Here is a 27,695-nt window from a genome sequence, read left to right on the forward strand (position 1 = left end):
CTCACGACCCTCCAGACTTTATCCTGAATCCAACTGCATTTCTAAAATAAAGCAATTTGATTGTGCTCATTCCCTCTTCCTTGAAATACTTTTTTTACTTTAGTTTTGGGACTTTATATTCTCCTGGATTTTCTCCTCGTTCACTTTCCATTCCTTCTCCTTTGTTCATTTTTCTTATTCCCCAACTTCTAAATTGGCCCAGAGGATTAGTTCTTGGACTTCTTATTTATATTTATTGTTGCCTCAGTGATCTTCACCATTCTCATGGCTTCCAATATTTTTTATTTGCTGGTGGCTTCCAGATTTTTATCGCAGATTTTCTTTCCTTGACTTCATATTTCTATCTTACAATTGGATATCCAATAAGCATCTAGAGTGTAGCTCTAAAACTGTTCTTATTCTTCCCCCAAATCTACTTATCTTGTAGTCTTTTTGATCTTAGATAATGGCTTCTCCTTATTTTCAAGTCAAAACCCTTGAAGTCATCTTTTCTCTTATACCCCGAACCTAATTTATCAACAAATCGTATTCAGTACACCTTCAGAATTGATCCAGAACCCAACCATCTTCTGTCTATGGGATTATAGTAGTAGATCTGCTTCCACTCTTGCCTCCCTGTAATCTCTTACCAACATAGCAGCATTATGATCTTGTTAAAATGTAAGTAGATTATGCTCAGACCCCTCTGGTACTTCTGTCACTGTCACTTCGTATCTTACTTTGTCAAAAGCCTGGGTTCTTGAAATGACTTAACAAGACAAGATCTGTGTACCCCTAACCCCAAGCATTGTAAGCATTGTTTCTCTGTTCTCACGTTCTGCTACTCACCCTTTCACTTTTGCTCCAGCAACATGAACTTCCCTGGAAACAACAAATTTGTGTTCTTGACTGGCTAGTCTCTCTACTTGCTATTCCCTCTTAACTAAAATATTATTTTTCCTGGATAGCCTCATAACTTGTTTTCTCCTTTTCCTGAATGTCATCATCTGAATAGGCCTTCTCTGGCCAGTATGATTAAAAATGCAGCCATCTTTGGATGGATATACTACCACCACCACCACCACCACAAGCACACACACTCTATCCCTTTTCCCTGCTTGCTTCCACCATAGTACTGTCACCCAACTGTTAAGTATATATTTTCTTATGTTTATTTATTTTGAGAGAGAGAGCATGTGTGTATGCACATGAGAAGGGCAGAGAGAGGAAAGAGAGAATTCCAAGCAGACTCTGGCACTGTCCGGGGGGTTGATTTCACAAACCATGGGATCATGACCTGAGCTGAAACCAAGAGTCAGACGCCCTCATATTGTACTTTTTTGTTCGTTTATTGCTATATCCCTGATGACTAGAACAGTGCATGGTATGTACAGTATATGCTTAATAAATAGAAGTTGAATGAATTGAATGCTCAGAATGGATATATACATATATCCATATCTATCTGTCTATATGATTTTATATAATATATATTTTTAGAAATAAGTTACTTTAGGCTTTAGAAAAAGAATTTAATAATCCAGTCAGGGAATTCCTTTTTATAATTGCAAATTCTTTAGAGAAGCAGCCTGAGTACAAGGGTCATGGTGCTGCCTTAGTTCCTTTTGGGCTGCTTCTTCAGGTGTCACCTCTTTTGTAATCTGGGGTAATTGGCATACAGAGAATGAATGAATAAATAAGTAAAAATACACAATAGGGGCGTCTGGGTGGCTCAGGCACTTGAATGTCTGGCTTTTGATTTCAGCTCAGGTTATGATTCCAGGGTCATAGGATCAAGCTTCACATCAGGCTCTGTGCTGAGTGTGAACCCAGCTTGGGATTCTCTCCCCTGCTCATTCTCTGTCTCTCTCTCTCTCGGTCTCTCAAACAAAACAAAACAAAAACATACACCATAAAATGTAGTTGATGTGTTGGGAGATGAGGGAAAACCTGAGGTAGCTTGTGTGAATTACATAAGCCATGTGTGGTATAGGATCATTTACTCTCTAGTTGGGCATGGCAAACTGAGAAGGGAATGAAGCAGATTGTCCTTTAACAGTGTTTTGAGTCTTCCTTCCCTTAAACCTCATTAATACTATGGAGTTCTGTGAAAGTTTTTATCAGCAAGTTGCACATTCATAAAATGGGTATGTAATTCCCACTCTTTAACATTTAACTAAAATAGTGGGTCATATTAATAATAATGAATTACCAGATATTTTAGGAAATGATTTTTTTTTCCTCTTCAAGGTGATCTTAAGAAAAAAGCTCTGAACAGAATTTGAGAAGTGATTATGTGGAAACTGTCAAAAACTTAACTGTAAACTAAAATAATCTAATTTGCATTTATTAATAAAGGTTAAATATGAGTGCCTGGCAGAGGAAATCAAAATAGGAGACTATTACCTGAGATTACTATTGGAGGAAGATGAGAATGAAGAAAGTGGATCAATTAAGAGATCGTAAGCTAACTCTTCATATCTTGTATTTGTTTTCACTGTTAGTTTCATGGCTAATTCTATTGTGAACTCTTTTTTAAAAATCTAGGTATGAGTTTTTCAATGAGCTCTATCACCGTTTCCTGCTCACCCCAAAAGTAAACATGAAGTGTTTATGTTTACAAGCCCTTGCTATTGTTTACGGCAGATGTCACGAAGAAATAGGACCCTTTACAGATACGAAATATATCATTGGAATGTTAGAAAGGGTAAGGATATCATTTAAGAAAAACGGCTATGTAATAGTGCATTTGGGGTACTTGTTGTATTTTCAAAACTAAATGTAAATTGTTTGATTGCATTGTTTCCATAACTTTATGAGTTTTTGTGTAATTTACATAATAATTAAATATGAGTTAGATGAATAGGAAAATGACTAATGGGTTAGTGTTTGTCCATGTCAGTATATTTTTTTCAGTTGCTGCTTTTGAATGACTTTAGTGACCTATTTGCCATTCTTTAAGTATGGATGAGCTGGACAAGTGTGTAAAAGAAATAGTGACTTAGATTTGTGTGTATATTTGGTTTTCCACTTTGGAAAAAATCTTAAATGATGCTAGTGTACTAAATTTCAAAGTGTGAAGATAGTAAAGCTTTTTAAAACTACAGTGATAACCAAAAAAAGGGAACCTTGAGTTAGCACATTTTAGAAAGCTTGTCATTTAGCACTTGAACTTTGCTGGGGGAAAGAACATATCATTCACCTAGTGCAGATCAAATATGAGTGTTACCTATTTATTGCAGTGTATACATTTTGTTCTTTCATTTGTACTTCTGTTTCTCTTATATTTAACCGTTTAAATTTCAGTAAACTGTCTTTGAACCATTTTACCAATTTTTATTTAAATTTTTAAAAAATGTTTATTCATTTTTAGAGAGAGAGAGAGAGACAGACAGAGCATGAGAGGGGAAGGGGCAGAGAGAGGGAGACACAGAGTCTGCAACAGGCTTCAGGCTCCGAGCCACCAGGACGAGGGGCTCACAGGACTCAAATCCACAAACTGAGATCATGACCTGAGCCAGAGTCTGACACTTAGCCACCTAGGTGCCTCTGTTTCACCAATTTTAAATGGTTGTTAAAATCAGTGCTTGTTATTTCTCCATCCCCTTACTTTCAATCTGAAGGTGTCCTCCAGTCTAAAATGAGTTTCTTGTAGACAGCAAATAGATGGATTTTGTTTTTTTATCCATTCTGCTACCCTATGTCTTTTGATGGGGGAATTAAGTCCATTTACATTCAGTGTTATTATTGAAATATATGGGTTTAGAGTCATTGTGTGGTTTGTGGGATTCATGCTTGTGCTGGTGTCTCTAGCATCTTGCGTTCCTTGCAACATTTCGCTCAGAGAGTCCCCCTCGAGGGGAAAAAAATGCTTGTTATACTTATCTTGTCAGTCATGCTTTGCACATTAAGAAACTGATTCTGGATAAGGTCATAAAACATACCTAAGAAATCACATAGCCAGATGAAAATCCTTCTTTGCTGTTATACCAGGTTGTACTAGTGAATTCTAATTCACTGTTATTCCAGTGAACTTGAGTATTTGTGGCATAGCCATTTGTAATTTTTAGCCAGATACATTTTTCCTTCTTGTTTTGTGTTCATTGTGATATGATTTATGTGAAACATCATTAATCATTCTTTAGAATATTTACTTAGTTGAAAAGTATCATTTGGGCCAATTCTTTCATTTCAATTTTTATATACATTCTTAAAGCTATGTATTAATCTGTTTTTGACTTTTAAAATATATGCCTTTCTAGGGAAATTGGGTAACATATAAAATTGCAGAGAATGCAAGACATTGATGAAATAAAAGAATTGAGAGTCTTTTCTCATTTTCTTGGTGTTTAAAAGATCTTATTTTGGGGCACCTGGGTTGCTCAGTTAGTTCAGTGTCTAACTCTTGATCTTAGCTTAGATTTTAATCTCAGCATTGTGATTTAAGGCCCTGAATTGGGCTCCATGCTGGGAGTGGAACTTACTTAAAAGATTGACACTATTTCCTATTGGCTGTTGATTTTATCCACTAATGATAATATCTTAATTTGTGTGTCTCTCACTTCTGACTAAATTCTCATTTATTTCATTAGTGCACAGATAAACTTGAACGAGATCGGTTGATCCTCTTCCTTAACAAGTTGATCCTTAATAAGGTGCAGTACTTTTGCTTATATGCACAATTATTTTCAAATCACATGAGTATAAAACAAAAAAACAAATTATTACAGTTTGTTTAATTATCCAAACATGGTTCTTTTCTTATTTTCTCCTTTTAGATGAGAAACCTCTGTTTGCTCTCAACATCTGTAGTGAAAACTTATTGTCAGATATTCTCTGTACACTCTGTCCTACTCTTACAGAGATACTGAATAAATTAAGACTAAATTCTGAATGAAGAATAATGAGGGATGAAATCACTAGCTGATTTTTCTTTAGGGACTCTTTAGGATTGGACTTTAAAACAAATGTTCGACATGAAATGGAAAGGGTCTAATTTATTTTGTGTACATTTTGATGATAAAAAGTACTTTGAAGACTTGAGCTCTTCATATTTTATTTTTAAGACATTTTAATAGGTTCATACTTTTTTCATCAAGAATTCATGGTTGTAAATACAGCATCAAGTCGCAATTATATGGTGTTGCGATGAAATCTGAGCAGCTTTTTTATTTCTTAAATTATTTATAGTCTAACTTGCTTAGTTTTATTCTCAACTTTTGAAAGTGATACACATGTTTTAAAATTAAAGTATAATTAATTAATCTTTAAATTATAATCTCTACCTGACTTTTCAGAAATTACCAGTTTTGCCTTAAGCTTACAAAAACAAACTGGAACATTAAAAGGCTTTTTATTATAACAGATTTTATTTCTGATTATAGAATAATTTGTTTATTAACAAAAATAACCTAGGAAAATGCAGGATAATTGGAGAACCAGAGAGTTTATCCTGGTTGTTATTCCTGCTGGGCTTTGTTTATTTTTGTTTTGTTCTAATTTGCTCAGAATATATTTAAGTAAAAATTTTTTGTGCGGTATCTTGGCCCTTTTCACATGTATCTGAACTTATGTTCCTTGAATTTATGTTCTTTGAATACTAAATGCTATCAGTTATAGGTCAGTTTTTCCAACGAGATTCTAAATATTTTCTTCCTTGAGAATCTTGTAGGTAGTAGTACCTATTGGAAAGAAAGATTTTCATTTATGTAAAAGTGTTTTTGTCTTCCAGAGAAATGTTAAGGATCTCATGGATTCAAACGGAATTAGAATCCTTGTCGACTTGCTTACCCTTGCACATCTTCATGTAAGCCGAGCTACAGTACCACTGCAAGTATGTATGCTTATCTAGATTTTATAAGTTTAACAGTCTTTGAGTACAATTTAGGATCAAAAGAACCATAAAAATTTGACATGAAACATGCCAATGTATATGGCCATGAGTATAGCCAGTAATTAAGATATCCAATAATTATGATAGAACCAATGCCTGAGACACCTTCCTACTCTGTTGGTGGGAATGTAAACTGGTGCAGCCCCTCTGGAAAACAGTGTGGAGGTTCCTCAAAAAATTAANGTAAAAAAAATAAAATAAACTCAGAAGAAAAAAGATGTGGTTTATCTATCAATGGAATACTACATGGCAATGAAAAAGAATGAAATCTGGCCATGTGCACCAACATAGATGGAACTTGAGGGTGTTATGCTGAGCAAAATAAGTCAGGCAGAGAACAGATACCATATGTTTGTACGTACAGGAGGAGTAGGAGGAACTTAACGGAGGACCATGGGGGAGAAGAAGGGGAAAAATAGTTGGGAAGAGGGAGGGAGGCAAACTGTGAGAGACAAACTTGAATGCTGAGAACAATCTGAGGGCTGATGGGGATGGGAGGGAGAGGAAGGGGGGTGATGGGCATGGAGGAGGGCACTTGGATGTTATATGGAAACCAACTTAAACTATTAAAAAAAAAAATTTCTCTCTTCCCCTCTTAGACTTCTTGAGGTGATGGAGATGATCTAAAATTGATTGTAATGATGGTTGCTTATATATTGAATATACTAAAAACCATTGAATTACACATCTTCAATAAGTAAATTGTATGGTGTGTGAATTATATTTCAATAAAACTGTTTTTTAAATTATTAAAAAAAAAAAAAAACTAATGTCTGACAGATTAGGTCACACACAAAAAGTGAAATATAACCGTAAGAACAATCTAAAATGGTCAGTGTTGATCCAGTTTTATTTTTCTTGTGTCTCTTTTGTCTTTTAAAGTAATAGTATTTCTAAAATGGTTTATTTTGAGGCAGTGTGATCATTAAGATTTAAAATAAGTTTTCAGTTATGTAACCAGAACTTTTAGCATTGATAGCCACTGAGAATATACTTTGTCTTCAGGAATCTGAAGGCCTTATTGAAACCAGCCAGTAAGAGGATGGAGCTGCAACTCTCTACTTATAGGCCTTTTCTGATACCTAGCTTGTACAAGAGATTAATACCTAGCTCAGTGGTGATTTTTGTGATGTTTTGTTTTTGTTTAATCTGGTTTGATGTATTCTGTCTTAGTTTTTGGCTGAATTGTGTACAGAAGTGCTATTTGAATATTTAGAATATGGCATTTTCTATCATCAGGGTTAAATAATGTAATTGTAATGCTTGTATAGCATGACAGTATACCAAGTACTATTCTATTCCATGACAGGCCTTCCATTTTACAAATGAGGAAATTGTGGGACAGAGAAGCCAAGTGTATTGTCCAAAGTCACGCATTAAGGAACAGAGCCAGAGTTAGAACCCAGAAGTCTGTGCTCTTAAACCACTTTGCTGTGCCTCTCTATATGAATCAAACCAAAAGCTAATAGTTAGGAGGGTAGTTAAAACCTTGTTTTAATAAAATATACTAACTACATAAAAATTTTCTCTTAGGTTCTCATAAATATTGACATATAAAATTATAAGTAGTATCTGTAGTGAGGGTAGTAGATTGAAAGTAAGTGTTAAATAGTGTTAAAAACATTTAATATTTTAACTCTTTGATCTTGGATGCTTATTGAAACTTTTAGCTGGAATGGGTTTTTTAAAAAATTTTTTTATGTCTTTATTTTATATTGAGAGACAGAGAGTGAGTGGGGGAGGGTCAGAGAGAGAGTAAGACACAGAATCTGAAGCAGGCTCCAGGCTCTGAGTTGTCAGCACAGAGCCCAACGTGGGGCTCGAACCCACAGACTGTGAGATCATGACCCGAGCGAAGTCGGATGTTTAACTGACTGAGCCACCCAGGTGTCCCGGAATGGGTTTTTTTCCCCTCCAAAGAATTTAAGTATTTTTAGCATTGTCTTTTAAGGTTAATGTGTTTGTTTATATAGTTACTTATAATATTCTTTGCTACTAAAATGTTACTGTACTAAGAATTTATTAATGACCATAGAGAGTGTAGATTTCTTTGAAATTAACTTCGATTGCCAAGTGAATTTAGGAAACCATTAATTTCAAAAGCATATTAATAAAAAAATAGCATTTTTGAATTACAGGGTCAGACATCTGATTCTTAACTGTTTAAATAAGGTCATGTGAAAGGTGATTTTCTAAAGGAAAGTAAACCCAGGAATTTGAGACTGTGTTACTTTTTATTATATCTGCCCTCTTAGATCTGCCTTGGAAAATAACTAATTTTTTTTTTTAAACTTAGAGCAATGTAATTGAAGCTGCTCCAGATATGAAGAGAGAGAGTGAAAAGGAATGGTACTTTGGCAATGCAGACAAAGAGAGGAGTGGCCCGTATGGATTTCATGAGGTTTGTGCCTTAGAAGAGCTTTTGTGATGGTCTTAGTCTTTCTTACACCCTGCTGACATAGAGGTGTTGAAGATTTTTTGATTTGATTTACAATCATCAGCTTCAAGGGCTCTGCCATTCAGTTTCCACATGAAGGATTAGATGACTTACAGTTCTGAAGAACCACACGTACATATATACACAGACATGCACACACAGCTGTGTCTTAAAACCTTACTGTTGAGCTGTTGTTACGGAGGTAGCATTCAGATTTTTAATAAATTTTAGAATAATAATAGCAGTTGTTACCTTAATAATTATAAGGTATAAAAATTAGAATAATCTTAGAGGTATTAATAAGCTTTTCAAACTATAACACTTCTATTGTGGAATGAAAGGTAAACGTTAATATGCAGTCTGAAATTCATTGCAAGTTGCCTGTGCAATCCAGGGATAATTTTCCATCTTCTGCTCATACTTGATCTTGCCCTCCCAGGCTCAGTTGGAATTTAGCCAAAGATAGTTAAGCCTTCAGCTTGTTTATATTTTGGTCATTTTACCATCTGCCTACTGTTTTCATTCTTTCCAGTGTTCTTTATGCTCTGCAGGTTGGCCAGCTAAATGGTAATTTTCTTATATTAGTAACCTAATTCAGGTTCCTGAAGGCTTGTCAACAAAAGTTTGTTACTGTTTTTTTGATTGTGAACTTGAATGTAAATTACCATAGTTTATGTATTTACCACAGAATAGGAAACATTAGCAAACCTCATTTTGCTTCGTTCATGTGTGTAGTAACGGTGCCTTCCATTCATTTAGATGCAAGAATTGTGGACCAAAGGAATGTTAAATGCAAAAACCAGATGCTGGGCTCAAGGCATGGATGGATGGCGACCACTTCAGGCAATACCTCAGCTTAAATGGTGTCTGTTAGCCAGTGGACAGGCTGTACTAAATGAAACTGACCTTGCTACCCTTATATTGAACATGTTGATCACAATGTGTGGATATTTTCCAAGCAGGTAAAATGTAATTGAACATTTCCATGGTTAAGAGGGACTCTGAAATACCTTGTTCTCTCCATCTGTATGGGTGCTTCCTCAGTAACAACATGGGATTAGTCTGGTGATTAAGAACAAAGATATTTCATTTGTGACCTTGAGGGAATGCTCCTTTGAGTTTTGGAGCTTTTAAAACATAAAAAGAAATAACTTGCAAATTATATTGATAAAGTAGCTAGAAAATAACTTTCTCTGGGAGACTTCAGATACTGTTACCAAATTGAGGCTTCCTAGCTACACTCTGGCAACAGTAACAGTTGTCACATTCATACGAAGCAGGCATGAACATTTGAAATAAATACACTGCAGTCCTAGACAGTGGTGGGTGCCGCTAGCTCCTCATCGGTCAGGTTAGCCACTCCTGGTATAGAGCTTGAGTCTAAGCCCACATCGTGCCCCAGGTCTTGTTCCACTTAATCAGTGAAGGTGAGAGTTTGTTATACAGTGATAATTATAACCATTGCAGGGAACTTTTCAATCTTTATAATAAATATTTGCATATGCATCATTTCGTTTATTACTATACTAAGGATATTTTGTGATGGAAGTTACTGAGGAACTATCAATTTTATGACACTTGAACCTTTCATGGTTCCAATTCTCTTTAAAATTCAGATCACACTTTTTAAAGCATACAATTACCATTTAGAAAAAATGTAGCATTAAAATGAAAGCTATATGTGGAAAATACTGAGAGTAGTTAAGGTTTAAATTTATGTAACAGCGTTTGATATGCCCTTTGGGGGGAAATATCCTCTGACAGTGTGTTGGACAACACCAAGTTTAATCAATTAAATAATAAATAAGAGTCTTTGGCTCTTCTAGGGTACTGTTTTTCAAGGAAATCTTATGGAAGGAAATGAAGTCATATTAAACAGCCAAATAGATTTAAACCAAAATACCTAATCATGTTCCCAGCTGTATGAGAGCTTAGTCTTCATTAACAAAAAAGTAAGGTAACATGCTTCATGCCTAGTAGAATGTCCTATGCTCTGCACATACAAATTTTAATAGATATATTAAATGCCAACCTTAGAAAATATTTTCTAGGGATCAAGATAATGCCATTATTCGGCCTCTGCCCAGAGTGAAAAGACTGCTATCAGACAGCGCTTGCCTTCCGCATATTATTCAGGTGAGTACCTTTATGTTATCAAGTTAGGAACAGTATTTTAAGGACCCTTCTCCCTTATTCAATTTTATTACGAACCCTAGTCTTTTTTTTTTTTTATAGTCGATTCCATTTCCAAAAAGCGTGAACTGTGACTTACATTTATTGTACATCTAATTGATGTAATTATTTACATCAAATATCTCAATTAGAGTTGATATTCTGAATATACTGTGGAAGATTGTGTATCTAAGAGCCTAAACATGGGAAGCCTCCAGACTCCAGAATTATCTCAAAAGATTTTATTTATTAAGCATTCTTAAAATCACACTACTGAAGTTAGGACTCCTGGGAAGCACACTAGTGGGCCATGAAAATGGATATCTGGTGTGCTCTGTCTCAAGAAATAATCACAGATAGGGCGCCTGGGTGGCTTAGTCGGTTAAGCGTCCGACTTTCGCTTAGGTCATGATCTCGCCGTTCGTGGGTTCGAGCCCCGCGTCGGGCTCTGTGCTGACTGCCAGCTCGGAGCCTGGAGCCTGTTTCAGAGTCTGTGACTCCCTCTCTCTCTGACCCTCCCCTGCTCACGCTGTCTCTCTCTCTCTCTCTCTCTCTCTCTCTCTCTCTCTCTCCCTCCCTCCCTCCTAGAAATAAATAAAACGTTAAAAAAAAAAAATAATCACAGCTGTCTTGCCAGTTTGCCTTAGTGCTTGGACTCTTCAAAATGTTTTCATGGATAGCAGCTGATCTAATGCATTCCATTGGAATTATGTAGGATATACTAAAGTATCTTTTCTTCTTTTTCTCCCCCGTCATTATTCAGCTCTTCTGGAATTAAGCTATCTCCAGATTAGCATTAAATCTAAATAAGTCAGGTCCCAGAGATTTTAGGTCACTGCTTCCCTCCTGTGTATCCAGTATCCTGTTGTTAAATCTCATTTGTTACATGAACCGCACATGATGTAACTATATGCCAGTAACTTTGCTATTTGTACATACTAGTTAAACACTGATGTGAAATGGGAAAGGAGAATTACTTGTTTGTATATTTCTACATTCATGGATAGGTAAGTGCCTGTGCAAGTCTCTGATAGTGAAAAAGAGTTCTGAAATACAACAGTGACAGTACCCTGTTGCCTTCCTCGCGAACACCACAATTCTTTCTTGTAACCCACCATCCACCCCAGCCTGGAGGACTGTGCTGCTTATGTGAGGTGTACAAGGGAGAGGGATTCGTCTTCTCTTCTGGACATGCAGATAAAGGCCTAGAAAATCTATCTTGCCCAAGCATTTTTCCAAGATTCTGGAAACTGAAAAGAGAGAAGTAAATGCAAACACTGTTGAATTTCAGGCCAGGAAAGAATGACTGACAAAAAAAGAGATGTGGAATATTCTGGTTTCTCTTCAGATTGAATAAATCTTTCACCTTTTATAAAAAAGAGAAGTGGTTGGCCTAATATGTGAAGCTTTGGAGGGGAAGAGTCTATTTAAATTAACTAAAGAATTTCTAGTAATAACTGAACAATTCAGATGACTCAGGAGAAGAATTTTATTGATAAGTCATATTCTGGGCGACCTTAACCTTGCTAAACACTGGCAGCCATAGTAGTTTTCAGGAACATATTATCTACATTGGTTGGTACAGATTTCTGTAGTTCTTTTGACTTTAGAGCAATCACTGGTTTTACCTTTTGATACAGCTTTGGAATTTTTACAGTGTGTCTAAGATACAGGGAGTGAATATCCTAGGTTTTCTGGTATAGTCATAATTTCAGATATTCTGAATTTTTGCCTGCTAATTCCCATATTTTAATTATTAATCAGCTTAATGATAACCCACAATCCTTGGACCAACTACCCATATTTTAATTAAAATGATGTCAGGTCTTGAGCTACAGCTGCTACTAACACTAGGGAAAATCTTGTGTTACCGTATCTCAGTTTTTCCTTTGTAAAATATCTCATAGTGCTAAACACTCACTCTAAATACCTGGTTGAACAGATAAGACTCCAAAACAGAGAAATCCAGTTTACTAAAAGGCAAGACATACAGCGATATAGTCTTCTAACTGAATCTAGAACTTTGACCTCCTAATGTGAGTTAGTATTTACTCTTCTTGTCATTTTTTTGTACTAGTAGCATTTGACCCCATTCTTTGGGAATATTCATAGAAAAGTAAGTGCCACTTCTGTTAAGATAAAACTTAGGAAATTTCTTTATCAAATGTTTATTCATAGTAACTCTATATGAGTTTTTTTTTAATGTTTATTTTTTGAGAGCAAGAGAGAAACAGAGCATGACTGGGGGAGGGGCAGAGAAGGAGACACAGAATCTGAAGCAAGCTCCAGGCTCTGAGCTGTCAGCACAGAGCCTGATGCAGGGCTTGAACTCACCAACTGTGAGATCATGACCTGAGCCTAAGTTGGAGCTCAACTGTCTTGAGTTATCCAGGCACCCCTATATGATTTTTTAATAGCACAGATACATTCTGGTGGCCCCAAATATTCCCTTCAGTATTACTAGCTCAAATTTTTTTAGATACCATGTGTCTTGGTACTTTGTGGTAGCAGTAAAAGTACTACTAGTATTTGGTCACCCATTTTCATTCTACTTGTTGATCTGTTTTTTAGTACTGTTAGTGTCCACTGATAGTTTTTCTCGGCTCCTTGAGTTCTCAAGATGTCTTCAGGGAATTCTTCACATCTGAAACTAACCCAAAGCATACCTACTTTTCGTTTTTATTTTGTCATTAACAAAGAAGTCCGTGTAAAAAGATTCGTAAATAAGAAACAGTTTTATCTATAATCATGGCAACATAGTTTCAAGCATCTTTGGGTCTTTTCTGAATAAATTTTGAGCAATTGTCAATATTTTACTGTCTCTGCATTAAATGTAAAAAGAATTAATTTTCAAATCTGATCAGTCTGGTAGACAATAGCTTACTAAATCCCATACATTTTTATTTTGTAACTTATTACATATAAAAAAGTATGACCTCAGCACATAGAATACGTAAGGCTAAAGTCAATGACATTATTAGAAGTTTTTTTTATAATCCAGTAACAAAAACATTTTATTTTTTGTAGCTACTGCTGACCTTTGACCCTATCCTTGTTGAGAAGGTTGCGATTTTGTTATACCATATCATGCAAGATAACCCACAGTTACCTCGTCTTTATCTTAGTGGAGTATTTTTCTTTATCATGATGTACACAGGTTCCAATGTGCTTCCTGTTGCTCGGTAAGAACTTTAATGGTAATATTTAAAATTATTTGAAATATGCGTGGACAGCTGTTTAACTGTATGTCTGAAAATTTGGAAATTAGAATGGGGAAAATAACTCAGTTATACCACTTTACCACATCTAATGTAAGAATTCACCATCTTTTATGTTGTACAGTTTTAGTATTTAACATCTTTATGTTCATATTCACATACAGTTTTACATTTTGCTTTTTTCTTAAAATTGGGTAATTTTTCATATTATTATATAATCTTAACATAACCATCATTTAAAAATCTTCTTAATTCATTTAAGTTCTTGCCTTAATTAGAAATTAAACAGTTTTGCCTTTTGTGGCTTTTATGTATATATGTACAAATACCCGATCTTTGGAAAACTAAGATTACTTAAATTTAAATCAGTTCTTCTGTCTGACAGGTAATTTTTTTTTCTAGATTTTTGAAATATACACATACCAAACAGGCTTTCAAGTCTGAGGAGGTAAGCCAGATTAACTCTGTGAATATATAACTTGACATCGCATAAGCTTCTGGGCACTAAACTCTGCTGAGCTGTGTATGTTTCCTAGATTATAAACACTTGAGGGCAGGTACTGTTTCACTCATTTTTCACATTCCTTGTGGTACCTTGTACAGAGAAAGTCTAAGCTAATATTTTTTAATGGAAATAAATGTTACCCATTAGAAATTATAGATACGAATTATAACACAACCCTGCTGTGAATGTAACTTGTTCCCTTGTGTAAAACCTACATTAATAACTTTCATAAATACCTCAGTATATATCTGAGGCTCATAATCAGCTAAAATTCAGTAAAGACTTCATCCTTCTTTTTGTTCAGATCCTCAGGTGGCAGAAGTGCCAGGTTTCTTTTTTGAAGCTATTTAATTCTTCAGGTGCTCTCAAGTATCCTTGCTATTTTACTGGGGAAGAAAAATAGGAACCCAAAAAAAGCTAAGATTCATCCAGATAGTTTTGACAACCTGATACTTTATACTTACATCTTACAGAGGTATTTATTGTTAAAATATAACTGAAAGAGGATTCAAATTTTGTTAGCATTTTCACGGAGCATTGATTTTCAAATTTTATTGAGAGCAGAAGAATAAACCAACAGCAGCCCACTGTTGAGGGAGACTAACCAAGGAAGGTTACACCTCTTTGGTAATGTGGTATAACTTCATGTTTTCTAGCACAGCCAGGGAAGCCCTGGAAAATAATCTAGTAATATTAAAGTGATGCTTATGGTGGTATAATTTCCACAGCTTTTTATACAAATAGAAAATGAGACTATAAGAAAAGTTAAAAAAAAAAAAATTAATGTGACCACCACAGTGTAGCATTAGGCATTTTTTGGCATTCTTTTTTTCCCTTTTTTTCTGTGCAGCTAGGCATATATAATCTTTTTTCAAATTTTTATAATGAGAGATGGTATATCATTTCACCAAACCGTATTTTGAATAATTACAGCAAAAACTGTGTAACAGAACTCTAGATGCAAGAACTAACCTAATAATGGTATTTTTAAAAACTGCTTTTAATGTTTATTTTTGAGACAGAGAGACCAAGCATTAGTGGGGGAGGGGCAGAGAGAGAGGGAGACGGAATCTGAAGTTGGCTCTAGGCTCTGAGCTGTCACCATAGAGTGTGACATGGGGCTCAAACCTACCAACCTAAGCCAAAGCCGAATGCTTAAGCAACTGAGCCACCCAGGTGCCCCCTAAATAATGGTATTCTAAAGAACAAAACAAGCAGTTCTTCATCCCAAAATTTAACAGATATATATGGAAATATGTAATTTATGGCTTTTATTAGCAAAAAAGCCTGAAAGTATTTGTCATCTAATTTGTCTTAGGACTAGGTGGTAAAACCTTGTCTGGGTTTTTTTCTTCTGTCTCTTTGTCAGATCCTAGAGGAATAAAACATTCTCAATTTGCCTAGAAGGAAAAAAGAAAAGTATTGATAGTCCTTAGGATTTTATTATCATCAGGTAAATGAGTTTTCATCAGGAAATGAGTTTTAAAATTTATTGTGGTCAAGTATGATCATTCTCCTGATTCTATTTGCCAGCCAGAGGATATGAAGTTCTTAATACAGTTAGTTATAATTACCTTGAATAGATATTCTCCCTTTAAATAGCCACACTTCATAAGGACAGGCTTTTTAAGATGTTGATTTTCTGGACTAACGTGTTTTTGAGAACAGAAGCAGGTGAAAACTGCAATCAACAATGTAACACAGAAAAATTGATCTAAATCTCTGTGGGATCTCTCCTTGTGCTGTCCAGTACTATTACACGTGGTCCAGAGCAGGTCATCCTAAATCATGTTGACAGCACCTGACATCTTAGGAGCTTAAGACTCTACTGGAGCCCAGATAGTGTTACTTCTACCTTAGAGCTCATGCCAAAGCCAGTTAATACCAGGCATCTTCCACTTCACATTTTGCCATGTTTCCATCTATATTTCTGAAACAGAAAAGCAATTTGTTCTGGTTGTTTTCTTTTCTTAAAATATTCCCTAGCCCTAATTCATTTATTAGAAAATTAAATGGCAACTTTAGTGTTTTTGTGTTCTGTTTTAAAGACAAAAGGACAAGATATTTTTCAGAGAAGTATACTTGGGCACATCCTACCAGAAGCAATGGTTTGTTACTTAGAAAATTATGAGCCTGAAAAGTTTTCAGAGATTTTTCTGGGAGAATTTGATACGCCAGAAGCCATCTGGAGCAGTGAAATGAGGTAAATAGCCAGCTGATTGTTTGTATTGTATACTCAGAATCCTTGCCTCTTGCCATCTGGTTTGACTTTTGTTAAAAGAACTTCTTTCACTAGTTGCATAATCTAAGCTACAGAAGTTTTTGGTGCCAAATCAAGGGATGAGTTTGACAAGGCCGTAAGCTTTTTTCTAATCTAATGTGATTTGACAAAGTTATTGTTACCTTAATAGAACTTTACATAAGGTTGGGCCTATTACCACTGGTGATGCTTAAGTCAGTCTATAAAACTGGTAGAATTTTAGGCAGTGTGTATAAGAAATATACAGGGATAAAATCAAGACACACCTCCTTGGTATTTGGAAGCAGAGCTGTACTCCACTAAAGACTGCCCACATAGAATGGATCACACGAGACATACCCCAGTTCATTTTAGAATGAGGCCCCTTAGTAGCACATTTTGACCTTAATGTGGAAATTAGCTTTCCTAAAGAATGTCCTTGAGGAGGACAAGCCTCTGAAAACAAAAAAAGTAGAGGCACAGAAGCAGATGTCAGCATCCAGACAGGCTGTGTCTAGAAAAAGATTGCACGCTTCATAAGTCCAGTCGAGGCCACCACTGTTGTGGAGAACCCCTCAGTCCTCTTAGCTGGATAACAGTTGATCTGAGTCTATTATTCACTCCCTTTGCTGACTTCACACAATGGCACTTGCTGGTTATCATTTGTCTTGTCAGGTAGGTTAGCATGTGCTAGCCACCAACTTGAATGTATTCTGTGTGACAGTCATGCTTTTCATTGGGAACAAATGTATAGGAATACAAGTAAGTTTACAACACAACTTTTCTATGGAATATTTTTCTCCTGAGATTGGTTAATATAAGTCCCTGTCTAAAAGATACAGCTGGTCTGTATACTAATCCGATCAAATTTCTGCTGAACTGAGGGCCAGACCCCAGATTGTTAACTATAATAAATACTGTGTAGTAAGCTTCTTTGAGATGCTAGTAAACTTAGTCCCCTGTTTATGCCTTCATGCATCAGATGAAGTATGCAAATTCCATACCATTTGACCTTCTAATGACTGATTTTTGGAAGGACTGGGAATATCCACTTTTTGCTCTCTGATTGTCTTTATAGATAAGTATTACAAGTAAGTTTATATCCATTGAGGCTTTCTACATAACAAGTTTATAGTATTCTCAGTAACATTCTTATAAACACTCATTTTAGACCAGTAATTGAGTTACTCTAAAGAAGATCCACATAATTATTTTGCATGATTGCCTGAGTTAACCTTTTTTTTTTTTTTTAAATCCTTTCATAATGCTTTGAGAGTTTTCTAATTGTAGGCGCCTCATGATAGAGAAGATTGCTGCCCATCTTGCTGATTTCACACCGCGCCTTCAGAGTAACACAAGGGCACTTTATCAGTATTGTCCCATCCCAGTAATCAACTATCCACAACTAGAAAATGAACTGTTTTGTAATATTTATTACCTCAAACAACTTTGCGATACACTCCGGTTTCCAGATTGGCCTATTAAAGATCCGGTAAGTCAGTAGGTTAATTTGTGCCTTCTCAAACTGGAAAAATAGCTTCTAATCACTTCTGGGTATTTCTTCCTTCTCTGATAAGGATAACAGCTTCCTCAAATGTTCCCCTTTATTTAAGGACTATGTAACTCACTACAGTGTAATATATTTGGGTAAATCCAAAGCTAAAAGATAACTTTTTGAGAAAGTATTAAGAACTTTATAGTCTTGATCTTGTTGACAAATATAACATCAACTTAATTTTAGGTACAAAAACAAGTTACATACTATAATAGTTTGATCAAAGCTTATCTTTATAGCATATTGAGTAAGCTCGCACATGGTGGAATTAGGCAGTCTAGGATTTAGCCTTAGTTTGGCCATTAATGGGTGTATTTAACATTGCTTGATTTCTCTAAGCCAGTTATGGTAATAGTACTATTACTACTAATAGCAACCATCTCATGTGGTTGGGAAGATGGAGAATTCATATAAAAAATAGCAGAATTCCTGGCACACATAGGAGACAGTGAGACCTGGTAGTTTATATAGTAGCCTGGTATAGTGTCCTTGGGAACCCTCCAACTTGAGCCCTTGGGTGTCTGCTGGAAGCCTGAATAAAGTAGTCCTGGGTGCCTGTGTTGGTTTGTTCATATAGCAGAGGTTATACCATTATCCTTATCATCAAAAGATTTTAGAACAGTTGCCATGTGTACCAGTAGGTGCCTCTTTACTATGACCAAATGAAGACCGCTGTCTCTGCTACCTGTTCTGGAATCAGCATGAAATAGTAGACAAGTATGGGCATTTTAGTCAGACCTAGGTTTGAATCCAGTTCTACCACTTACTAAGTGGGAAACGTGGAGCTCTCTCTCAGAATCTGAATGGTTTTGTGTATTACTGAAATTTTGTACAAGAATTAAGTCTGCTACAGTCTGCAAAGTAACTAGCTCCTTGGTTTAGAGGCATGCAGTAAATATTAGCTTTCTTCTTCTGACCTCCTACCCAGACTCCCTTGTTTTTACCATCCCTTAGATTTGTTTGAATGTCAGCTTACCAGTAATTACATTAGATCACCTTGAGAAGCATGCAACCATATACTACTTTCTTTCCTATTGCAGTGTATATACTAATTTCAAAATTTTTGGGGCTTTCTGAACATTTAACAATTAAAAGTGAAGACAGAAATTGGCAGAGAATAAAAATATCACATAAGAGAGAAATGGAGCCCTGTAGCAGATAACCTAAGTATTTACCAGTGATCGTGGTTATGTGTATTTCAGAAAACTGTAATAATTGAATAGCCTAGAAATGTCAGTTTAGATACAGCACAGGAATTCTTTAATTTAAAATTACATTCTGAAATAGTTTTACTTTAATAAGAGATATAAATTTTAATTTTCTGTCTTTAAGGTTAAGCTTTTAAAAGATACCCTTGATGCCTGGAAGAAGGAAGTTGAAAAGAAGCCACCTACAATGTCGATAGATGATGCTTATGAAGTGCTTAATCTCCCTCAAGGACAGGGCCTGTGAGTTATTTTCAGTATTACAGTAGTAAATGTCTGCCTTGCTTTAGAATATTAATATCAAAGACTAAGTTGTTAAACCAACAGTTTTTAAATTTCTTTGCCTATTCTTTGATATATACACCTATGGGAATAACCATATGGAACTATATCCATGTGATTATGATTTATTACAAATTTTTTAGCAGAATTAACATTTTTCTGCCTTGCTAGTACAGTTTTTGCTCTGTTAATTGATATAATGTAAAGCACCTGGCACTGTATCTGACACATGGTGGTAACTCACATACTTATCCTGCCCCTTCCTCTTATGGTTTGTGTTGTACATGAGGAATAGATTTGGTAGCCGTATGTCTAGGACACTACGATGTATAGAAAAGAGTATGGATTTACTTCATTAATATATAAGTGAAGTTTTTATAGAACAGATAATATTGGAGAAAAATGATTTAAAAGACATTTTCCTAAGTATAGACTGATTTTATACATTTTTGGCAAGGCTGACAGTTAATATTACTTACAATTAAAGAGTTTGAAGTGACATTTTGAAAAATTAGTTTGAAAAAAATTTTCTTAGTTCTTCAAATATAGTTTTGTGATTTGAAGGGAATGATAACTGTCCACAGGGAACATTGAGGTTTTATCTCTCATATGTTAAGATAACATAAAAAGAATATTCTTTGGGCCCCTTGGTGGCTCAATCAGTTGAACATCAAACTTCAGCTTAGGTTGTGATCTTGCAGTTCATGAGTTCAAGTCCCGCACTGGCTCATTGCTGTCAGCACAGGGCCCACTTCAGATCTACCCTTTCCTTCTCTCCTCCCCGTTATTCGCACACACTGTCTCTCTCTCTTCCTCTCTCCAAAATAAATAAACATTAAAAAAATATTCTTACTTGAATCTTACTGGTTTAATTTGATGCCTAACACATGATAATATATAATAAAAAGTAAGATTCTTACAGTATCACTTTAAATGATTATATAAAATTTTTCTTGTACCTTACTCTGTTCATAAAATAATTTTGCTATTTAATAGGCATGATGAGAGCAAGATTAGAAAAGCTTACTTCAGACTTGCACAGAAGTACCACCCTGATAAGAATCCAGAAGGGAGGGTATGTACTACCTTTGGAATTAGAACTTTTGGGTTGACTTCCATTTGCTCTGTTACTATTTTAGGTGGAGAATAGGTATACTCACTCTCTGTGCTACTGCCTGCCTCATAATGCCCAGTGTATGTTAAATTAACCTGTGGGCCCCATGCCCCTGGTTTCTGTGTGAATGATCCTCTTTCAGTTTACCAGAAGGTCTGCCCTCATAGTAGTAACTTACGGATATTTTCTCAGGTCTAAGAATTAACTCTAATGGGCAGTCACATGAGTAACTGAATGTTAGAAATGTGGATGAATGTAATTCATTTGTAGGTGAAGTTACGGCCATCTGAATTGCTTTGGGTAATTTTTGTTTTTCCTAATGACGTCCAACTTCATATCATTCTAACTGAAAAAGTAGAAAATTTGAATCAGACTTAAAAGCTATCAGGTGCTAACATTCCCTGATCCTGCCTCTTCCAGCTTCCTACCAAATGCCAAGAAAGATTTCATAAAAGATGAAATCACACAGTATGACTTCTATAACTATGATTGATAGTTTATTGATAGAAACTTGGAATAATTTTCACTGATTTCAAGGTTAACGTTATTTTTATTAGACACAGACATTATTCCTGAATGGGAAGACTTGATATTGAATACATACTGCTTTTTTATGTTTAAGACCTTATTAATCAAAAGCCTGGGATTTTTTGAGAAATGTAGCAATTCAGATTCACCTGGGAGAGAAACAGTCAAGAGAGGAAGAAATTTTGAAATCAGTATTAAATTGCTAGACTTAACCTACTAGATGTTGAAATACTCTATAAAACTATAATAGTAAACCAATATGATACTGACACAAGAATTAGCATGTAGATCAAGGAACACAGTACAGTGTTGTAGTAATTTAAGAGCATGGATTTAGGGTAGTCAGACCTGGGTGTAAGTCTTAGCCCATCACCAATGGACTTTGTGACTATAGGCAGGTAACTTAACATTATCCGAAAATGAGAATATAACTGTGCACACATCATGTGGACATTTGGAGGATTAAATGAGATAATGTTTGTAAAGCATATTTAGTACAATGTCTGCTGCAGTGCTCAATAAACAGCTCTTATTCTAATTTTTATAATAGCTCAGAAACTGTCTTTATGTGTACGAGTTCAATATGCTATGTATGGTATAAACCAAATGAAGAAAAATTGTTTAGTAAATGATATTAAGGTCAATAAAAATCTATTTGGGGTAGGGGGAGTTTCACCTTGAAGCATACCAGCTAGATTACAATTGGAATGAATTCCTTAATGTAAAAAACAAAACAAAATAATAACTAAGGAAGTTATTGGTAAAACATAAACCGCTTGTTGTTGTTTGAGATGTTCCACACTGAAAGCTAATTATGTTTGGTCATATACAGGATATGTTTGAAAAAGTAAATAAAGCATATGAATTTTTATGTACCAAATCAGCAAAAATAGTGGATGGGCCAGATCCAGAGAATATAATTTTAATTCTGAAAACACAGAGCATCCTCTTCAACCGTCATAAAGAAGGTAAGGCATATTATTCTCAAATTCTAATTTACCTTCCAGCTGATTTCTCTCATGTTACTTGTATCTACAGCATATTCTAATAGATTGAGAGTTATTATTGCAAAAGATTCTTAGAATTGAATTTTAGAATAAAAGTAAGTTTTCTATTGGAAGGCCCAAAATGTTTGTTTTACACTTTTCTACTTCTTACCTATGTTTTTTAGTATTTTTGCATTTCCAACAAGTTTTTGTTACTCATTCCTGAAGGCCATTAGTTTTTTGTCCATTTAGTAGCAAACGTATTAAATGAGATCTATGAGGGATCTACAATTTAAGGATCATTTAATGTTCTTAAATTACGTTTAGAGGATTGTGCCTGTTACAACTTGAAAAGCTTCTAAAGAATGGTCTGGTCTTGGGGCACCTGAGTGGCTTAGTCGGTTAAGCGTCCGACTTTCGCTTAGGTCATGATCTCGCCGTTCGTGGGTTCGAGCCCCGCGTCGGGCTCTGTGCTGACTGCCAGCTCAGAGCCTGGAGCCTGTTTCAGAGTCTGTGACTCCCTCTCTCTCTGACCCTCCCCTGCTCACGCTGTCTCTGTCTCTGTCTCTGTCTCTCTCTCTCTCTCTCTCTCTCTCTCTCCCCTAGAAATAAATAAAACATTTAAAAAAAAAAAAGAATGGTTTGGTCTTTAAAATCAATAGAAACTTTTTCACGTGATCATATACTTCTCTCATACTTCTCATATCCTATGGTAGTTCTCAAAACCCTCTGATCCTGTGGAACAGTTTGCACGCCACTATTGTAGAAGAAATAGGTATGATTTCACAGTACAAGGTTATTGGGAATTTCCAGCATGTTTGCAGGGCCATTAGGTGTAATAATAACCACAAAGCCAGGAAAGTGAAAACTTGAAAGGCTTTGTTGTTTGGGGCACCCAGGTGGCTCAGTCGGTTAAGCGTCCGACTTTGGCTCAGGTCATGATCTCACGGTGCTGACAGGCTCAGGTCATGATCTCACGGTGCTGACAGCTAGCTCAGAGCCTGGAGCCTGCTTCAGATTCACACGTGTCTCCCTCTCTCTCTGACCTTCCCCTACTCATGCTCTCTCTCTCTCTTTCTCAGAAATAAATAAAAAACATTAAAAAAAAAAATTAAAGGCTTTGTTGGGGATGGGAAGTTAGGTTCAAGAATGTAGGTGTCCACTGGCTTGGGAACTGAACTTGACCTGAAGCGAGGAGTAGGAGATCCATTTGCTCTATAAGATGATGTTAGAAGGAAAAGAGGACAGAGGGGATTTGAGAGAAGCAGGACTGTTGGGTAATTGAAGACAAGTGGGATTTCAGTTTTAGTATTGCGGGGGACAGCATGGGGATCTAGCAGTCTGAGAGCAGTGATTGATTCACTTTTGCATATGAATTGAACAGAACACATTCGTAAAGTGTTTAATTATATGGCATTTACCACTAATCAAAATGAGCTTAAAGAAGTCTTTTTCAAACCATTGGTTACATTTTAATCGCTAATAACTATGTTAGAGTTGCAGTTGTGCCTTACCATTGGTTTGTTTTAAGGTCATGATGTTTTTTCAGGCTGCATCTGCCACTTTTCCCAAAGGGGATTTATAAAAAAGTTATGATGTGGGGTCCTGATCTGTCTATGTTGTCTGCAGTCACATGAAAAGTTACAAAGATTCCATGGACAACACAGAAAGTAGATATTTTGCAGAGGATCAAAACCACTACAAGGGTGCCTGGGTGGCTCAGTCGGTTAAGCGTCCGACCTCGGCTCAGGTCATGATCTCACGGTTTGTGGGTTCGAGCCCCGCGTCGGGCTCTGTGCTGACAGCTAGCTCAGAGCTTGGAACCTGTTTCAGATTCTGTGCCTCCCTCTCTCTCTCTCTCTCTCTCACCCTCCCCTGCACATGCTGTCTCTTCCTCTTTCTCACTCTCTCAGAAATAAATAAAACATTTAAAAAAAATAAAAAAGAAAAACCCACTACATACTTAAGTTTACTAGTTTAATCTACCAAAAATATTCTTCTCTGAGGTGGAAACATTTTAGAGAAATCAACCAAACAAGTATGCTAGAAAAGGGAAGATTCAAGGAATTTATACTAGGTTTAATTTCTTTTTATGAACTAGAATTAGGAAACATTTAAGATGTTAAATATCTATTCAGTTTTTTAAGGGAACCTAATTGAACATAGGGTCAGAATTAACTCAAAACCATGACAGTCAATTTTTGTTTTGCTTATGGTTTTCCCAACACTAACCTTTGACTATTTCAGATTTACAGCCTTATAAATATGCAGGATACCCCATGCTAATTAGGACAATAACAATGGAAACTTCAGATGACCTCCTGTTCTCAAAAGAATCACCGCTGTTGCCTGCTGCTACAGAGCTGGCTTTCCATACTGTCAACTGCTCGGCCCTCAATGCTGAAGAGCTCAGAAGGGAAAATGGAATTGAGGTAATAGGGGATGACCTGTGTGCGGCTTTCTCTTCAAGCTGTTCAGGCACATTATATGACTTTCGGCAATAAAGAAATCACCAATTACAAGTACGACTGACAGAATTTCTTACCTTAAAATATTCCAGCACATAACATGTTCTCCATATTCTAGTGTCAAAATTAAAGGTAGAAATGAAGCTTTATTTCATAATGTGAGTTGGAGAGTATTGGATTCAAAATTGACAAACAAGCTCACAAAATAGCTTGTTGGGAATGTTTAAAAAAACAACTATGGATTTTTTTCTTTAACAAATGTTAATTGAGCAAACATTTATTTTCCAAGTATCATTAAAAGGTTGTTAATATTTTATTCTACCAGAAAAGGCTTTCCAGACTTTAAGTCAACATGGAGAATTAGTGACTGACTTCTTTCTCTGCAGGTGTTACAGGAGGCATTTAGTCGCTGTGTGGCTGTCTTGAATCGTTCAAGTAAACCAAGTGACATGTCAGTACAGGTGAGGCTAAAATGTGTGGTTCCAAGAAAGTTACATTGGCCAGTAGTAGTTCAGACTTAAATTTCTATGAGAATCCCTTGGAGGGCTAATGAAAACATGGGTGGCTGACCTCCACTTGGGCTGCTACCAATAGCTTCTGATTCAGTGGTTGTGAGGTGGAGGACTGAACATGCTTTTCTAACAAATTCCCAGGTGACGGTGCTGCTGGTTTTTGTATCATCCTTAAAGAAGTACTACACTAAGTCACTTGTGATCTAGTGGCTTAATTTTTTTTCCCTAAGGAATATAAGCATTTGTCATTTTGCCATTTTTTTCATTTATCATCTGCCCCCTTCCCTAATTTCCTTCTCTACCTCCCTCTCCCATCCCTAGTCATGTTTTTCCAGGTGTATTGAGAAGCAGTTGGGATACATCATTGTATTAATTTAAGGCATAGAGCATGGTGCTTTCATTTATGTATACTGTGAAATGATTACCACAGGTTCAGCTAACACTTACCTTAGATATAACATTCCATCCCTATAGTATTTTAATTTGCTTTTTTTTCTGTTAAGGTTATAATTGAACTCGATATAAGAATCTATCAGGAATTCATTAAGGTCATTGTAGCATGCATTTTTTAATGATCCTTTTTATGCTAGCAAATTTTAGAATATAAAACAAAAGTATGGGGCGCCTGGGTGGTTGCTCAGTTGATTAAGCGTCGGACTTTCATGATCTTGTGGTTTGTGGGTTTGAGCCCCGTGTCAGGCTCTGTGCTGACAGCTCTGAGCCTGGAGCCTACTTTAGAGACACTGAAGTTCCTCTCCCTCTTTCTGCCCCTCCCCTGCTCACAGTCTATTTCTCTCTCTCTCAAAAATAAATATAAACACTTAAATGAATACAAGCTTTTTAGTTTCATACTTTATTTTGAAGTGTGGTGCATAAGTAGAATTGTTAATTCTTCAGTGTTAATAAGTTGGACAAAAATACCTTAATCCAGAGCTTGGCAGACATTTTTTATAAAGGACCAGAGAGTAAATACATCTTTTAGGCTGTTTACAGTCTCTGTTGCATATTTTTATATGTATGTGTGTGGGGGGTGGTGTTTGTTTGTTTACGACCTTTAAAAATGTAAAAACTGGAGCACCTGTGTGGCTCAGTCAGTTAAGCATTCAGCTCTTGGTTTTGGCTCTGATGATGATTTCCTGGTTCTTGAGTTCAAGCCCCATATTGGGCTGTGCGCTGACAGTGCAGAGCCTGCTTGGGATTCTCTCTCCCCTTTCTCTGTTCCTACCCCTTTTTTGTTTTTGTTTTGAGACACTGGTTTTATTTTGTTTTTTGAGTGACAAAGTAAAAACCATTCTTAGCTCCCTGGCCATAAAAATGAACCAGGGTCAATTTGTACCACGCACTGCAGTGGGCCATGGTTTGCCAACCCTGAATCTAGAGAAAATCTTAGCCAGAATTACTAGTGATTCAATAGACACGTTCATTTTAATTTTGGAGCATCATACATACCATTAAGTATTATTCATGAATCTATGCTGACTTGGTATCTGGTATCTTAAATAAGGAATGCGCATGTGATACTCTTTTTCGCTCGGTTGTGTTGTATGCAGGTATGTGGACACATAAGCAAATGTTACAGTGTAGCCGCTCAGTTTGAAGAATGCCGAGAGAAGATCACGGAAATGCCTGGCATCATCAAGGATCTCTGTCGGGTGCTATATTTTGGCAAGGTAGAGCACATCTGTAATGTTTTCTAGATGCAGTAGGCAATGGGTGTTCTTGTCATGTAGCCAGTCCCAGTTTATAAATGAGATTCCCAAAATTGTTCTTATGGGCATTATTTGAATCTCTGAACTCAATATCACAAAACACTTGCTGTAAATGGAGGCTTTTGTTCCTTTGGTGGCCCATAAGAAATAAGTCTAAGTGACAAGTGGGTCTCCTCTAACATTGAAAGAGAGGCAAAGGAGAAATGAGACTAGAGTAAATAACTCTAATGCAAGAAAAGAACCATGTGAAACCTGTAACAGTCAAGTCACTGCCTAGTGGGAAGGACTTTGTATTGCTGGGAACTTAACATTTCCTCCAAATCCAGAACTGCTGAGGGTTGTTAGCTGTGGGTAGATGAAGTAGGTGCCTGGGAAGAAGAGAGAGCTTTCTTAGATAAGTGGATGGAGTGAGTTGTGTTGGAATAGAATAGGAGTGGGGTGTCAGTCCTGGGCAAAGGTATCTAGAGTTAAGGAATCTGATGAAAATCTCTCAACTGTATTTATATGATGTCCTCAGAAGTAGCTAATAAGAATACAAACTTTGATATGAAGAAGTAAATCCATACCCCTGCACTAAAGATATTGCTGATACAGTTAAGACCCTAACATGTGAATATTTAATGCCTTATCACTATTTTAAAAATTAGAGTAGAAAAAAATGAAGAAAACTATATTCCCAAATCTTTGAACATTAGCCTCAAAAACAATTCAGTCTCTTATCACAGGGTCACTTTTAATTTTAGGCTTTAAAGGATATTGGATTCAGGTTTAAATTCGAATTGAAAATAGGAGGTGAACATTTTGTGCAGTAAGATAGCTAGCTTGACATACATTCATAACCAGTTTCCTTGGGAGCTTTTTTTTTTTTTTTTAACCCTGTAATTTTTTTTATT

At 36.0% G+C, this 27,695-nt stretch overlaps 1 protein-coding gene across 2 annotated transcripts in view; it reads left to right on the top strand.

Annotated features, from left to right (window-relative positions):
• DNAJC13 (DnaJ heat shock protein family (Hsp40) member C13) overlaps nt 1–27,695 on the top strand; it is a 124,267-nt gene that overhangs the window by 64,130 nt on the left and 32,442 nt on the right. The window contains exons 23-39 of one of the 2 annotated variants that reach the window (XM_077752284.1): nt 2,338–2,441; nt 2,527–2,686; nt 4,572–4,634; nt 5,711–5,812; nt 8,169–8,273; nt 9,069–9,271; nt 10,361–10,445; nt 13,509–13,663; nt 14,102–14,147; nt 16,253–16,407; nt 17,734–17,935; nt 19,331–19,446; nt 20,482–20,560; nt 21,960–22,095; nt 24,361–24,545; nt 24,968–25,042; nt 26,644–26,763. In XM_077752284.1, coding sequence (XP_077608410.1) covers nt 2,338–2,441; nt 2,527–2,686; nt 4,572–4,634; nt 5,711–5,812; nt 8,169–8,273; nt 9,069–9,271; nt 10,361–10,445; nt 13,509–13,663; nt 14,102–14,147; nt 16,253–16,407; nt 17,734–17,935; nt 19,331–19,446; nt 20,482–20,560; nt 21,960–22,095; nt 24,361–24,545; nt 24,968–25,042; nt 26,644–26,763 — 2,091 coding nt within the window. The remainder of the gene's footprint in view (nt 1–2,337; nt 2,442–2,526; nt 2,687–4,571; nt 4,635–5,710; nt 5,813–8,168; nt 8,274–9,068; nt 9,272–10,360; nt 10,446–13,508; nt 13,664–14,101; nt 14,148–16,252; nt 16,408–17,733; nt 17,936–19,330; nt 19,447–20,481; nt 20,561–21,959; nt 22,096–24,360; nt 24,546–24,967; nt 25,043–26,643; nt 26,764–27,695) is intronic. The other variant, XM_077752285.1, reaches the window with a different exon arrangement.

The sequence above is a fragment of the Crocuta crocuta genome, unplaced genomic scaffold, assembly GCF_008692635.1.
Source record: "Crocuta crocuta isolate KB4526 unplaced genomic scaffold, BGI_CrCroc_1.0 scaffold580, whole genome shotgun sequence".
NCBI classification, from domain to species: domain Eukaryota; kingdom Metazoa; phylum Chordata; class Mammalia; order Carnivora; family Hyaenidae; genus Crocuta; species Crocuta crocuta.